Here is a 13,229-nt window from a genome sequence, read left to right on the forward strand (position 1 = left end):
CTTAAATGTCCATTGTTCATTGAAACTCTGAAACTTAGAGGGATCTTCCCTATCTGACTGTGTACTCAGGGCACTATTCCGTGTGAGATTAAGAATAGCATTTCACTTCATATCTTCTAATGTTTACCAAACTAGAAAAAATAGTAACAGTGTATATGATGGTATTTGAATAATGGCATATACATGGTTACACTAAATATGAATTTAATGACATTTCAGATTATAAATTTCCAGGAGGTATGAATCAACATTCACTTTGTGTCAGTGTTTAATGTTAAATGTATGTACCCACCCAAACCAAGGTCCTCAATGACAAGGGTCAGAGGAAGTGACTCTGAATCTTTTTTAGCACTGACAAGAGACCTATTTTTCAGGTATACTGTTAAGGATTTCCTTTCCCATGTATAAACACAATTCCACCATGCTACTCTTTCAGTGATCATGCTTCTCCTCCAGTGACAGATGTGATCCAGCCCCTGTAGGCAGAAATTCTGGCAAAGACTGTTGGTGCAGCAGGAAGGCAGTTACTGCTGCCCCAGCTCACGATACCGATGAGCTTGTACTGTCCATCGTGGGCACACTGGAGCGGTCCTCCTGAATCTCCCTGCAACCAGCAAAAAGAGAAGTTCTCCTGGTTTCATGATTCATGGTTGATGCTAACCTCCACTGCAGAGCTGGTCAGACAGTGTGGAAGACATTCCCTCATCTTTGATTTCTGCTCATGACAGCAGAGGGAAGTAGGCAGTTGGCAGATGTTACAGATCTCTGAATAAGATCAAAATCTATATTTTCAAAGAGTGGCTAAAAGGTACATTTAACACAAAGTCATTTAATGCTGGCAACAGACTGTGCCTTGCAAAAAGTTTCAAGCATCTACTAAATATAAATGACTAAATGGTGGTTTTGAGTTACATGAAAATATATTTTCAATGCCACTGGAAGTAGATTCTTTGAGCTGCCTGATTCAGCTGTGAATCTGAGCCATAATAAATTATTTTTATAGGTCAAAAACAGTTGAATATCATCAATTTCACGTAGTCAACCAAGCAAATGAATGAGCAATTCCTTTTGAGAACTGCGTTCACTTCAAGTATCAAATTAGCAATGACAGTACATCAGTTTAGCAATGTACTTATTCTTCTTGCTTTTCATTTCATTTTGAAACTACCATATATTTATACCTCTTTATGGCCAGCAAACACCCATTCATAGACACACTGAGAAGAAAACCACACTAATCAATGCATCCTTGAATTACCATGCATGAGGGTGAGCCTGCAGCCCCTCCACAGATGTTGGTGTTTTTAATATCCAGTCCCCAGTAGCTTCGACAAGATGTACTGCTGATCAGTGGTAGTGATACCATCACTACCTCCTGCACAGTTTTAGAAAATCTGTCTTCTAGTAGAAAAAGAATAAAACACATAACCTAGGCAAATGCTTTTAAAAGATAGAACAGAAATAGATTCTGAGGGTCAAATCCCAACCATTCTCTCCTCTTGGCACTATAGTGATGTTGTTAGGTGGTTTGTAAAATACTAGTATTACTCCATGGTGGCTTCTACAACTGGAACAACAAATGACATTTTATGTGGGTTCTTTTGTACAGTCCTAAGAAGATAGAAAAAGGACATCACTATATAGAAGGGAAAAGGAAGTTTACACTCAAGTCAGTTGTTGATAAAACAAACAATGCATTTCATTTTTTACATGTTAAGTCTATATTCCATTGGTTTCATAGTGTACTTATTCTTTTGACTTGACTTCACATTGGTGTTGACACTAGAGGTGAAAACTGAAGTTGCATTCTGACTTGCTGTTTATTTTATTGGTTATTTGTAATGTGTTAATTCAGTTATAGAATATGGTGGAAATGAGACCAGAGTCATGAGTCTATAGACTATTTTCACATCATCTTTACCATTTACACCAGCCTATCATTTCAGAAAAATGCCTCACATCTGTGGAAATAGGCTCATATCTTTAAGAAGATATTTTTACAGTAGCCATACCTATACTGTTGTGAAACCAAGTGTGTGTATTCACACAGTGCAACTGGGGAGGAATTATATATAAGTGAGACATACAAATATTTGTTAGGTAAAAGGAATCACTAGATATTCTCCAGCACAAGTTTTTACAAGTCTCTGTGAACTAGTATCAATTAACTAGTATTAATGAATATGATGTCCTAAAACCCAAGTAGTCACACCTTTAGATCCATTGTGGAAAAGACTTTTTCTACACTTACTCACATTAAAAACAGAAAAATGGAAAAGGAGCAAACAGTATACTCAGATTTCACAAATACTTGTTTGGATTCTAATCTTGTTTTTTTTTTTGGGCGGGGGTTCTAATCTTGGAAGAGGTAGTGAATGTACTCACGATATGGTTCAGTTATTCCCCATCCAGCAGTCATACATTTGGAATGTAAATGTATTTTATCGTCTCTCTCTGGCAAACAGATTAGAGATTCAAACTCTCCTAAAACCAAAAAAAAGGGGGGGGGCAAATATAATTTAGTCCATTGGAATGATATTATCTATATTGTTTCCATTCAATGATGGCTCTAAAAATAACTATTTTGACCTGAATAGTACCTGTTTTAACCCTGTAATTTAATAAGTAAAGCTTTCAGAAGATACTATCTATTAATTACTCACAAGGGATCATCTCAATTCACTTGTAACCACTTTGTGCCAGTATTACCATATCTTCCTAGGACAGTAGAAACATAGAAACATATGCCCTGCATAGGGGTGGTTTCTCATCTGCTGATCATTTTTAAAATGCATCTGCCTGGCAGCCTGGGTAGCTCAGCGGTTTAGTGCCGCCTTCAGCCCAGGGAATGATCCTGGAGACCTGAGATCGAGTCCCACATCGGCCTTCCTGCCTGGAGCCTGCTTCTCCCTCTGCCTGTGTCTCTACCTCTCTGTCTCTGTTTCTCATGAATAAATAAATAAAATCTTTAAAAAAATAAAAAATAAAAAATAAATAAAATGCATCTGCCTTTTTGTCCATGTGCCTTTAGGTTATCACCTTGTTGAATTTGAGATGACAGTTCAGAAGAGTATAATCATCTTTTCTCCTGAACTATGTGACATGAGGAATGAAGAAAAAAAACACATTTGTGGCAATTTAAACTTTTAGAGCATTTTCACAGCTAGTATTTGTATATCTAACTCTATCTTTGCAGGGATACTATAAAGTATGATATATATTTCCACATTCACATTTTTTATCACCAAAATTTGTATATATATAAATATTGTAGGTTTATGTGTATGGCTTTGTGTATATACACTGCACTTACACATACATACACACACACAGGATGCAAGTGCTCCTGTGTCTGTTTTCCCATGCTGTTTGACTTCCATTTTATCCAGATTTTTACACACTTAAATGTTCCAACATATTTGCTGTCTTAGATCATTTATTTCAATGATTTGTTCTTTATTTTTTACTGCTGTCTCAATAAAATCACATAAAACTCTGTAACTTATTTCTCTCCTACTCTCCTCTTTACATTCTGATTACAAATCTTGTTATGCTACCTTCACAGATAATCCTTGCTATATCATATCATTTCCTGACAAATTTCTTTGAGCTAAAATATTTTCCCTCTACCAACATTTTTTTTTAATCAGCCATTTTTCTTATTCTGGTTTTCTTCATTTACTAGATTATGGTCATATCATTTATATCATTACATTTAGACCTCCCATGGCATTTTCTTAATAGCACACAGTATTAAGATAATGAACATACTACAATTTGATAAATTCCCTTGGCAAACATTTAGACTATTTAATTTTGTTTTTCCTTAAAAGCTGTATCAAGCATCCTAGGTCATCAATCTGTGCATTAGTGCCAGTATTTGTGGGAGATAGAATTGCTGGGGCAGGATGCATACACTTTAAAGATTAACAGATATTGCCAAATTGCCTCATTTTTGAACCAAAAAAAAAAAAAATATATATATATATATATATATATCGACTTACACTCTACCCAGCTGTGTTTTTAATTTAGAAGTATGTCAGGAATCTTGAAAACGGTTGTGTCCTAAATCTAACAATTCTACTTCTGAGAAATTTATCTTAAGACAAACCTAGACCTGGAAAAACATATATGTAAGGATAGTCAATCCAGCATTATTTAAATTAAAAAAAAGAACCTATTTATAAGAATTGTGGAAAAGCTACTGTGTAGCCATTAAAATTACATTTTAAAAGAAATTTTAATAATATGAAGCAATGCTGATACTAAGTGAAAAATCAGGATAAAACTCATAATAGGTATATTACAATTATTTAAGTACATGTAGAGCAGTATGAAAAGACAAGAAATAAATAGGCCAAATGGCCACATAATGCCCATGATGAGGTGTTAAGGATGAAAATCATAGGTAGAAATTTTATTGTTTCTAATGGGAAAAAGGATATTTCTCACTATGACTACTGAAAAAGAAATGAATGGGTACAGACTAGGTAAACTAAATACGTAGGGTGAAGAGGAGCAAAAAATGTCATGTTGCTGTTGACATCACGTGGTGCTAAGTGGAAAGCAAGATCCCTGGAGACCAGGAAAGCGGCGGGGGGAGGACAAGATAAAGGGTAAGGGTAAGTTCAGAAGGGCTGAAAAAAGAGAATGTTTGTAATGACTCTTGTGGAAATTGGAAAGAAGAAACATACACACAAAGACTGCAGAATGGTACTAAAACTGGAGACCACAAATTTTTAAAGGCACCCACACCTCATCAATGATCTTTTTCTACAATGGTGGTTTTCAACTTTGACTACACATTGAAATTTCCAGGAGAAGTTTATAAAATACTCCTCTAGATTCAGCAAGATCCAGGATACAAGACCAACATACAGAAGCCAATCACATTTCATGTAGAATTTAAAATTAAACACAATACTATTGATAATCACTGAAGAAAATGCAATGCTTAGACATGTATATACATAGCAAAACATATACAGGATCTGTGCACTAAAAATTGCAGTATTCTGGTGAAAGAAATCAAAAAGACCTAAACAAGTGGAAAAAATACATTGTGTTCATGAATTGAAAGAGTCAACATAGTAAAGATATCAGCTCTCCCTCAAGCGATCTATAGGTTTAATGTAATTCCTGTCAAAATCATAGGGAATGTTGCAAACATATTATTTTTAAATTTACATGAAAAGGTACACGACTAAGAACTGCTAAAACAATCTTGAATAAGTTGAGAGAAATCAGTTTTTAATATAAACCCTATTATCTAGCTACAGTAATTAGGACAGTGTGGTACTGGGGAAGGAGGAAAGACCTAGACTGACAAAGTAGAGATCCCAGAAAGAGACCCATCAAATATGCTCAGCTGATTTTTCACAAAATCAGGCACAAAAGCAATTCAATGGAGGAAAGACCACCTTTTCAACAGCTTCTGCTGACACAATTGGACATCCTGGGGGAGGAAAAAGAATCTTGAAACCTTAAGCCTTATACAAAAATTAACTAAAAGTGGATCACAAATTTAAATATAAAACATAAAAATGTTATTTTATTTTTAAAGATTTTATTTATTCATGAGAGACACAAAGAGAGACAGAGACAAAGGCAGAGGGAGAAGCAGGCTCCCTGTGGGGAGCCCCATGCAAGACTCAATCCCGGAACCCCGGGATCGCAACCAAAGGCAGACACTCAACCACTGAGCCACCCAAGTGCCCCTTAAAATTTTAGAGAAATGGGAAAAATTTTTTTCAGCATTTAAGGTTAGGCAAAGAGTTCTTGAAGTTGACACCTGAAGCAAAATCCATAAAAGGAAAATGGAGAAATTGGGATTCACCAAAATTAAAATCTTTGCTTTGTGAAAGACCTTGTAACAGGATCTGCAGACAGAGACAAGCTACAGGCTGGAAGAAAATATTTGCTAACCACATATCTGACAAAGCAGTAGTTTCTAGTATATATAAAGAATTCTTAAACTCCGCAATAGGAATAACAATCCAGTTAGAAAATTAGCAAAAGCTGTGAAGAGACATTTCATGAAAGGGGTTTTAAAAATGGCAAATAGGAACATGAATATGTGTTCACTATTATTAGCCATTAAGGGGATACAAATTAAAATTCCAGTAATATATCACTGCATATTGATCAAAATGCCTTAAAAAAATAGTGATGAGAGCAAATGCTTATGAGGACGCAGAGAAACCAGATCACTCCTACATCTCTGGTGGGATATCAATAGTCCTATGACTCCAGAAAAACCATTTGGCAGTTTTGTATAAAACTGAAACTCAGGGCACCAGGGTGGCTCAGTGGTTGAGCATCTGCCTTCAGCTCAGGTCATGATCCTGGGGTCCTAGGATCAAGTCCCACATGAGTAAATAAATGAAATCCTAAAAAAAAAAAAAATTTAAAAAAATTTAAAACCTGAAATGCACCTATCATATGACCCAGTGATTGTACTCTTGGGCATTTATCTCACAGAAATGAAAACTCCTATTCCATTCTATTTACTCAAAATCTATACACAGATGCTCACTGGAGCTTTATTTGTTATATCCACAAGCTGGAAACAACCCAGATGTTCAACAGATGAATGGTTAAACTTTTATGAATGGCTAAACATCTATCTCATGGAATCCTACTCAGTAGTGAAAAGGAATGAGCTATTTTATAGAGACATGGAACAATATGAATAAATTTCCAGGGCATTATGCTGAGTGAAAAAAAGTTAATCCCCAACGGTTGCATACTGTGTAAGTCCATTTATATAACATTCTTGAAATGACAAAATTATAGAAACAGAGAACAGATTCCTGGTGGCCAGAAGTCTTGTGGGGAAATGGAAATGAATATTGCTATAAAAAAGCAACAGTGTCAATTGTGGTGATAGAAGTGTCCTGTATCTTGACTGTATCAATATTCATAGCCTGAAAGATGTTTCCATTCGTGGATAAAGGGCAAAAAAAAAAAAAAGTACATTGGCGTGTATTTCCTACAACTGCACGTGAATCTATAATTATTTCAACATAAACAATTTAATTTAAAAATTTTAATAAGCAAAATAAGGAAAAAAAATACTGATGCCAGTTTCCCACTGCTGAGACTGTGATTAATTGGTCCAAATTACATCCTGGCCTACAGTTTTGTTTTCTTTTTTTGCAACCCACAGGATTATAATGCATGGCCAAGGTTAAGCAACACTGTTCTAGATGCTTTAAGTGAGTCACTTATAAAAGCACAGAAAGCAAACAGTAGGCTGAACCATGACTGGAATTTGCAAGATGGATCCACTGAAAACACATTAAGTAGAGAAATGAGGCTATTGGCAAGGGACCAGCTGAAGAATGCAGAAATATTGGGAGAGTTGGAAGAAAGCAAGAGTACTGTCCCAGAGCTCTAGGAAGCCATGGAAAGGCACAAGTGTGAAAGTGGGGACTGTCCACAGGCCTTCGTCCTACTTCCCTCCCCCATTTTACCTTCTCACTGAATGTGCACCCCTGCCATGTAGGTAAGAGGGTTACTATTATTCCCTTTCTACAAGTGATAAAGCTGAGGCTCAGAGAAGTTATATAACCTGCCCAAGATCACATGGCTACTATGTGACAGAACCAAGATGAACCATTCCTCACTACATGCTCACATCAGCTTCGGTTTAAATAAACATTAAAAAAGAACCTCTCTCACTGTGTCTCTCATGAATAAATAAATAAATAAAATCTTAAAAAAAAAAGAAAAAATAAAAAAGAACAAAATTTTCCTAAACCCTAAAGGTACAAAAAATTGAACACCTGATGGTTCAAACTGCTGTTTTAATTATTTGGGTAAACTTCACCTAAGAGTGAGGTCTCCGAATAAATAGGACAATAATAAAAATATATTTCTTTGAAATCTTCTCTAAACTTCCATCAATTAAAAACATATAGAAGTAAAATGTTTGGGCAGGTGCTTCAGCTTTGAGGGAAAGTATTTAAGACAGTTTTGAAATAGTGACTTGCAAAAGTACATACAGCACTTCTAAGCAAGATGAAAAATAAAACACATATGGCAAAGGTTCAAGATATGAAGGAGAGTTATCCATACCGACCTAGTTTGACAGGTTTCTCCAGATGCAGCAAGGATAGATCATCCGTAGGAGGGAACTGTGTGAAGCCAGGGTGAGTGTATACAGCTTTCACTGGCATCAAATCACTATTTCCTGTGTTTGAGAGGTAACTTTTTCCTATTACCAGGCCATCTGTGACAGTACTTGTCATAAGAAAAAGGAATGGGGGAAATAGATACCATTTTTAATGAGGTCACAATTTTTCAAAATTACTAAAAATATATTCTCTGACATTTCCAATCTACATTAGAATCTTTGCTATCTTGAATTCTTAGAAGATGGGGGATTCTTATTAATTTGATCTTTGAGAAGAATTAAGGTATCTAGTTTCTTGTCTTCATAACATCAAACAAACAAATGATTTAGTATTTCTTGACAAGACTCATGATGCCTCAGGATAATGATTCCATGCATCATTAAAACCATAATATTACACATTATATGATATAGTTATATAATGGCCACTGAAACCTATTCTGAAAGTTATAGTTACTCTACTTCCTAATACAATGTTTCTCAAAGAAATGTCTAGGAACTACATGCATTAAATCTGGCATGTGCCTTAAAAATGCAGGATTCCAGACATAACTCATCAAGTCAAAATTCAGAATTAAGATTCTAAGATTTCATAGCAAACTCCCCAGGTAATTTTGAGCACATGAAAGTCTGAAAATCACCTTATTAAGGAGAACTTCTTGTGATTTCTCTATATCAAAGGAGTTGGGGATGATAAAAAAAAGTTTTTGATTCTTTGAAGATTCCTGCCCACCAAGTTATTTGAGCAGACACTTTTATTATAAAGCCTATTTTAGAGGCATTTAACTATGGGCCATCACTACTTCTGGGAGGCCAGAATTAAAAACATCAACCTAAGACTTCCCTGAGGAAGGAGTTTTCAGATATCTCCCTATCACATTGAGACCAAGATTCAGTGAACATTTTTTGAAATGTTTCTTTTAAAGGACATTCTTTAAAATTCTTTGAAAGATGATACTTATTTTGAGAGTGGGTATGATGATCAGTAGTCAGTAGAGTAGAGCAAGAAGGAAACGAATTCACATTTGAGCAACTCCTGCGCTCTAGGTAAGGTGTTAAGAAGCTGATGCAAATATGTGAAGATATTACGTCCATTTTATAGATGGGGAAAGAGGGACTTATTGTTACTTAGAAACTAAATTACACCTAGAAGCCAGAGGCACTTTTTAAAATGAAAAGCTGTAAGGCAAACATATTAGAGGAGTGCAAAGTGTCATCATCCTAGTATGTTCATTCATTTGCAAGGTGGGGACTGTATCAGTGGGAGCTGAATGTTTCTTGTGATGTGGGGAGAGGAGTACACCCACTGCAGGTGGTCAAACAGCTCCAGCACCCCCTGCACTGCATAGGCACACACCTAAAGTTACAGTGCGCTGCTGTCAGGACCCACTGCTTCGCAATCAGAGCCCCTCCACAGAAATGTTGTCCTTGGTGCTGCAGACTGACCAGCCAGGGCCACGACCTTGCAGGTGCAGCATGGCCACCAACCATCCGGGGCTCCCCACGTTCAGCTGGCAGCATATTTGTGTTTCTCTCAGACCTTTGCATTAGAAATGGGTCAACAACTGGAATTCCACATGTGTCTGGGGTTGGCTGTTTTCCAGTATTGCTTTCTACTGTTATCTCTGAGAAATGTAACAACAAAATGTTACAGAGACTTATCGGTGTCTACTAAAATCTCAGAATGGAGCTGCTTATTTATTTTGTAAGTTCAGAACTAGGATTCTTAGCAAGAGATGAGATTTCTCTTTTCTTCCATTGCTTTTTTTTTTTAATGATTTTTTAAAACAAATTATTTGAGGGATGCCTGGGTGGTCAGTGGTTGAGCGTCTGCCTTCAGGCCCAGGGCATGATCCTGGCATATGGGATCAAGTCCCACATCGGACTCCTTGCAAGGAGCCTGCTTCTCCCTCTGCCTGTGTCTCTGCCTCTCTCTCTCAATCTCTCTCTCTCTCTCTCTCTCTCTGTGTGTCTCTCATGAATAAATAAATAAAATATTTTAAGACTTTTTGAGAGAGAGCAAGCACAAACGGGGAGAGGCAGAGGGAGAGGGAGTTGCAGACTCCCTGCTGAGCAGGGAGCTGGACATGGGGCTCCATCCCAGGACCCCAGGATGATGACCTGAGCTGAAGGCAGATGCATAACCAACTGAGCCACCCAGGCATCCTCTTCCATTGCTTTTAAAATGAACAAAAGTCAATAGCATTAATATACATCTTTAGACAAATCAGAACATACATTGATCTTTAAAATTTTACACTTAATCAAGAAATTACTGGACGTTGTTCTTTCTTTGGCATTATTGGTGTTACCCCAATATAACACATCTAGACATATCAAAAGACTTCATACTATGTGTATTCCAAGTACAATTTATATAGAAAGGAAAAACATAAAGAAACAAAATTTCTGGTAATGTGTTACTGCGTTCTCAGATTGAAAGAGAACTACCAGGGAATTAAAAACAAGAGACTTATTCAAGTATATCCTGAAATATGAAGAAAATTAAGCTTCCTCATAACCTGTAATTTGGGAATTATAAGATATGCTCATTTGTTAAGTGCTTGAGATTTTCTTAACACCAGAAGTCTATTTATTTATTTTTTAAAGATTTTATTTATTTATTCATGAGAGAGGGGGTGGGCAGAGACACAGGCAGAGAGAGAAGCAGGCTCCATGCAGGGAGCCCGATGTGGGACTCAATTCCGGGATCCCGGGATCATGCCCTGAGCTACCCAGGCATCCGAGAAATCTATTTAAAACAAAGATTCTCTACACAGTGGATTTATTTATTCAATACTTGTGTCAAAATTCATTTCTGGGACGCCTGCATGGCTCAGTGGTTGAGTGTCTGTCTGCCTTCGGCTCAGGGCATGATCCCAGGGTTCCAAGATCAAGTACCACATCCGGCTCCCTTGCAGGGAGCCTGCTTCTCCCTGCCTGTGTTTCCACATCTCTCTCTGTGTCTGTCATGAATAAATAAGTAAAATCTTTTTAAAAATTTCATTTCTACTTTCTCTTCAGATATGTATAGAACAAAGATTCCCTCCTCCTTTTGGATTTATATGTAAAAAAATGCAAATCTTCAAAATTAAGACTATCCTAGATCATAGAAAAAAGAAAAAAAACCCACAAAGGTATTTATTCAACATGTTTTGTACCTTAAGGTTTACTGCCTTACTGCATTTTAACCTGTGTATGTGGTAACTCTTAGACCTTTGGACTGTTTGTACACATGTTTAACAGCAATATTTTATTAGTATTCAATTAAATTTTATTCAACTTCTAAAAAAAAAGAAATGCTTAAAAGAAGAAATGAAGCAGCCTAAATATTTTTACCATGTGAATAAAGGGTCATGAGTATATGTAGAGATATAGAGATGAAAAGATAAGAGCAATGGACACAGGGGCACCTAAGTGGCTCTGTCATTCAAGCGCTGGACTCTTGATTTTACCTCAGGTGATAATCTCAGGATCATGGAATCAAGCCCTGAATACTCAGCTCCCTCTAAAAAATAAATAAATAAATCTTAAAAAAAAAAAGGAGCAATGGAGACCTAAGGGTCAGTAGTTTGCATACTCCTTACACAATAAAAAATCACACCTATAAGATAATAGAGTTCATTAGTCTATGGCTCAAATCAAGGACTTTTCTGGAACTCATTTATTTCCCTTCTCTTACAAAAGACAAAGTGACATCAAAAAGAATTTTGTTTTTTGTTTTTTTTTTAAGATTTTATTTATTTATTTGAGTGAGAGAGTGAATGAGTGGGGAAAATGGCAGAAGAAGGCTCCCACTGAGCAGGGAAACTGATGCGGGCCTAGATCCCAGGACTCTGGGATCATGACCTGAGCCAAAGGCAGATGTTTAACGACTGAGCCACCCAGATGCCCCCAAAAAGAACTTTGTATTGATTGTTGATTATTAGAATTCTTCCTAGAATTACACTTCAAAAGAATCTCCTAATAACAGATTCATTTGGCTTTTTAATCTTAAGCACAATTAATGAAATTCTGACTTAAAAGTAGATTGGATAAATAGAAAAGTCATTACATGTGTTTCTAGTTTATGCAGAGAAGTTAGTATACGTCCTAACAAAATATTCTTTTTTGGGAGGAGGTGTGTTTTTGGGGATTTAGGTGTTGTTATTTAATGAAACCAAGACGGTAACAGAGACATGGAAACACAGCGAGCTCCACCTTTGTTTCAGCCTCAATCTCCCCATGGATTTTTTTAAATAGCAACTGTCTGACTTTTATGTTTATAATTATAATTATTTCTTAAGTAAAAACACACGCATGCACACACACACACACACACACACACACACACACCAGGTAACTGTTACCATGAATGGTCTACCTAAACTACCAAGGTCTTGTGCCTTAAGGAATGGTTTGAAATGGAGTTATCCTGTTTTGAATATTAAACCAGGATGACTACCAGGGACCCACAAACCAGTGTTTCACAGGTTCTACTTTGATATATATGGTATCTGCTTTAATAAATATTTAAAAATACTTACCATTGATAGGCAGTCGGGTCCCCATACTACTTTTTTGTAATGCTTCTGATTTATATCTTCCAAAATAAGTTTAAAACCTCTTTATCCCACAGACATATCAGTTTTAAAATTCAGAGTCAGGTAAGCACCACTGGATATCAAGACAAATTCTTCCTTGGAACCACATAAATGAGCTGCAATGTGAGGTATACACAGTAATTAAAATACTTCTGCTGTGAAGTAACATAGGTAAAAGAGGGCAAGGTGGGGACATTAAATTCCATAATGTTAATATTGACAAAGGAATGATTATCTATAATGTAAAAATCAAGATTTGTGGGATGGAATTCATGTTTGATTGCAACAGTGGAAAGATACAGATTTTAAATAATCAAAGGGATGAAAATGACATACAACTCTATGGCAATCTGTGAATATAAGGATGAGAAAAGAGACATGGTGGTGAAGGCAAAGGGACAGAGAAACAAAAGTAATAGGACAGTGTTCTGGACTGAATATTTGTGCCCCCTGCCACCCCCACAATTTTATAGGTTGTAATCCTCACTCCAAATGTGATGATTTTA

The 13,229-nt window shown here is 36.3% G+C and overlaps 1 protein-coding gene across 1 annotated transcript; it reads right to left on the reverse strand.

Moving 5' to 3' along the window:
* Positions 1–439: 439 nt before the first annotated feature.
* On the reverse strand, positions 440–12,691 carry LOC129505499 (chymotrypsinogen B-like). Its single transcript, XM_055318519.1, has 5 exons — positions 12,667–12,691; positions 9,498–9,765; positions 8,087–8,247; positions 1,259–1,401; positions 440–604 (listed from the first exon to the last, which is right to left on the reverse strand). The coding sequence occupies exons 1-5, from the start codon at positions 12,689–12,691 to the stop codon at positions 440–442; spliced, it is 762 nt and encodes a 253-aa protein (XP_055174494.1).
* Positions 12,692–13,229: the final 538 nt, after the last annotated feature.

The sequence above is a fragment of the Nyctereutes procyonoides genome, unplaced genomic scaffold (assembly GCF_905146905.1).
Source record: "Nyctereutes procyonoides isolate TBG_1078 unplaced genomic scaffold, NYPRO_anot_genome, whole genome shotgun sequence".
Lineage (NCBI taxonomy): Eukaryota > Metazoa > Chordata > Mammalia > Carnivora > Canidae > Nyctereutes > Nyctereutes procyonoides.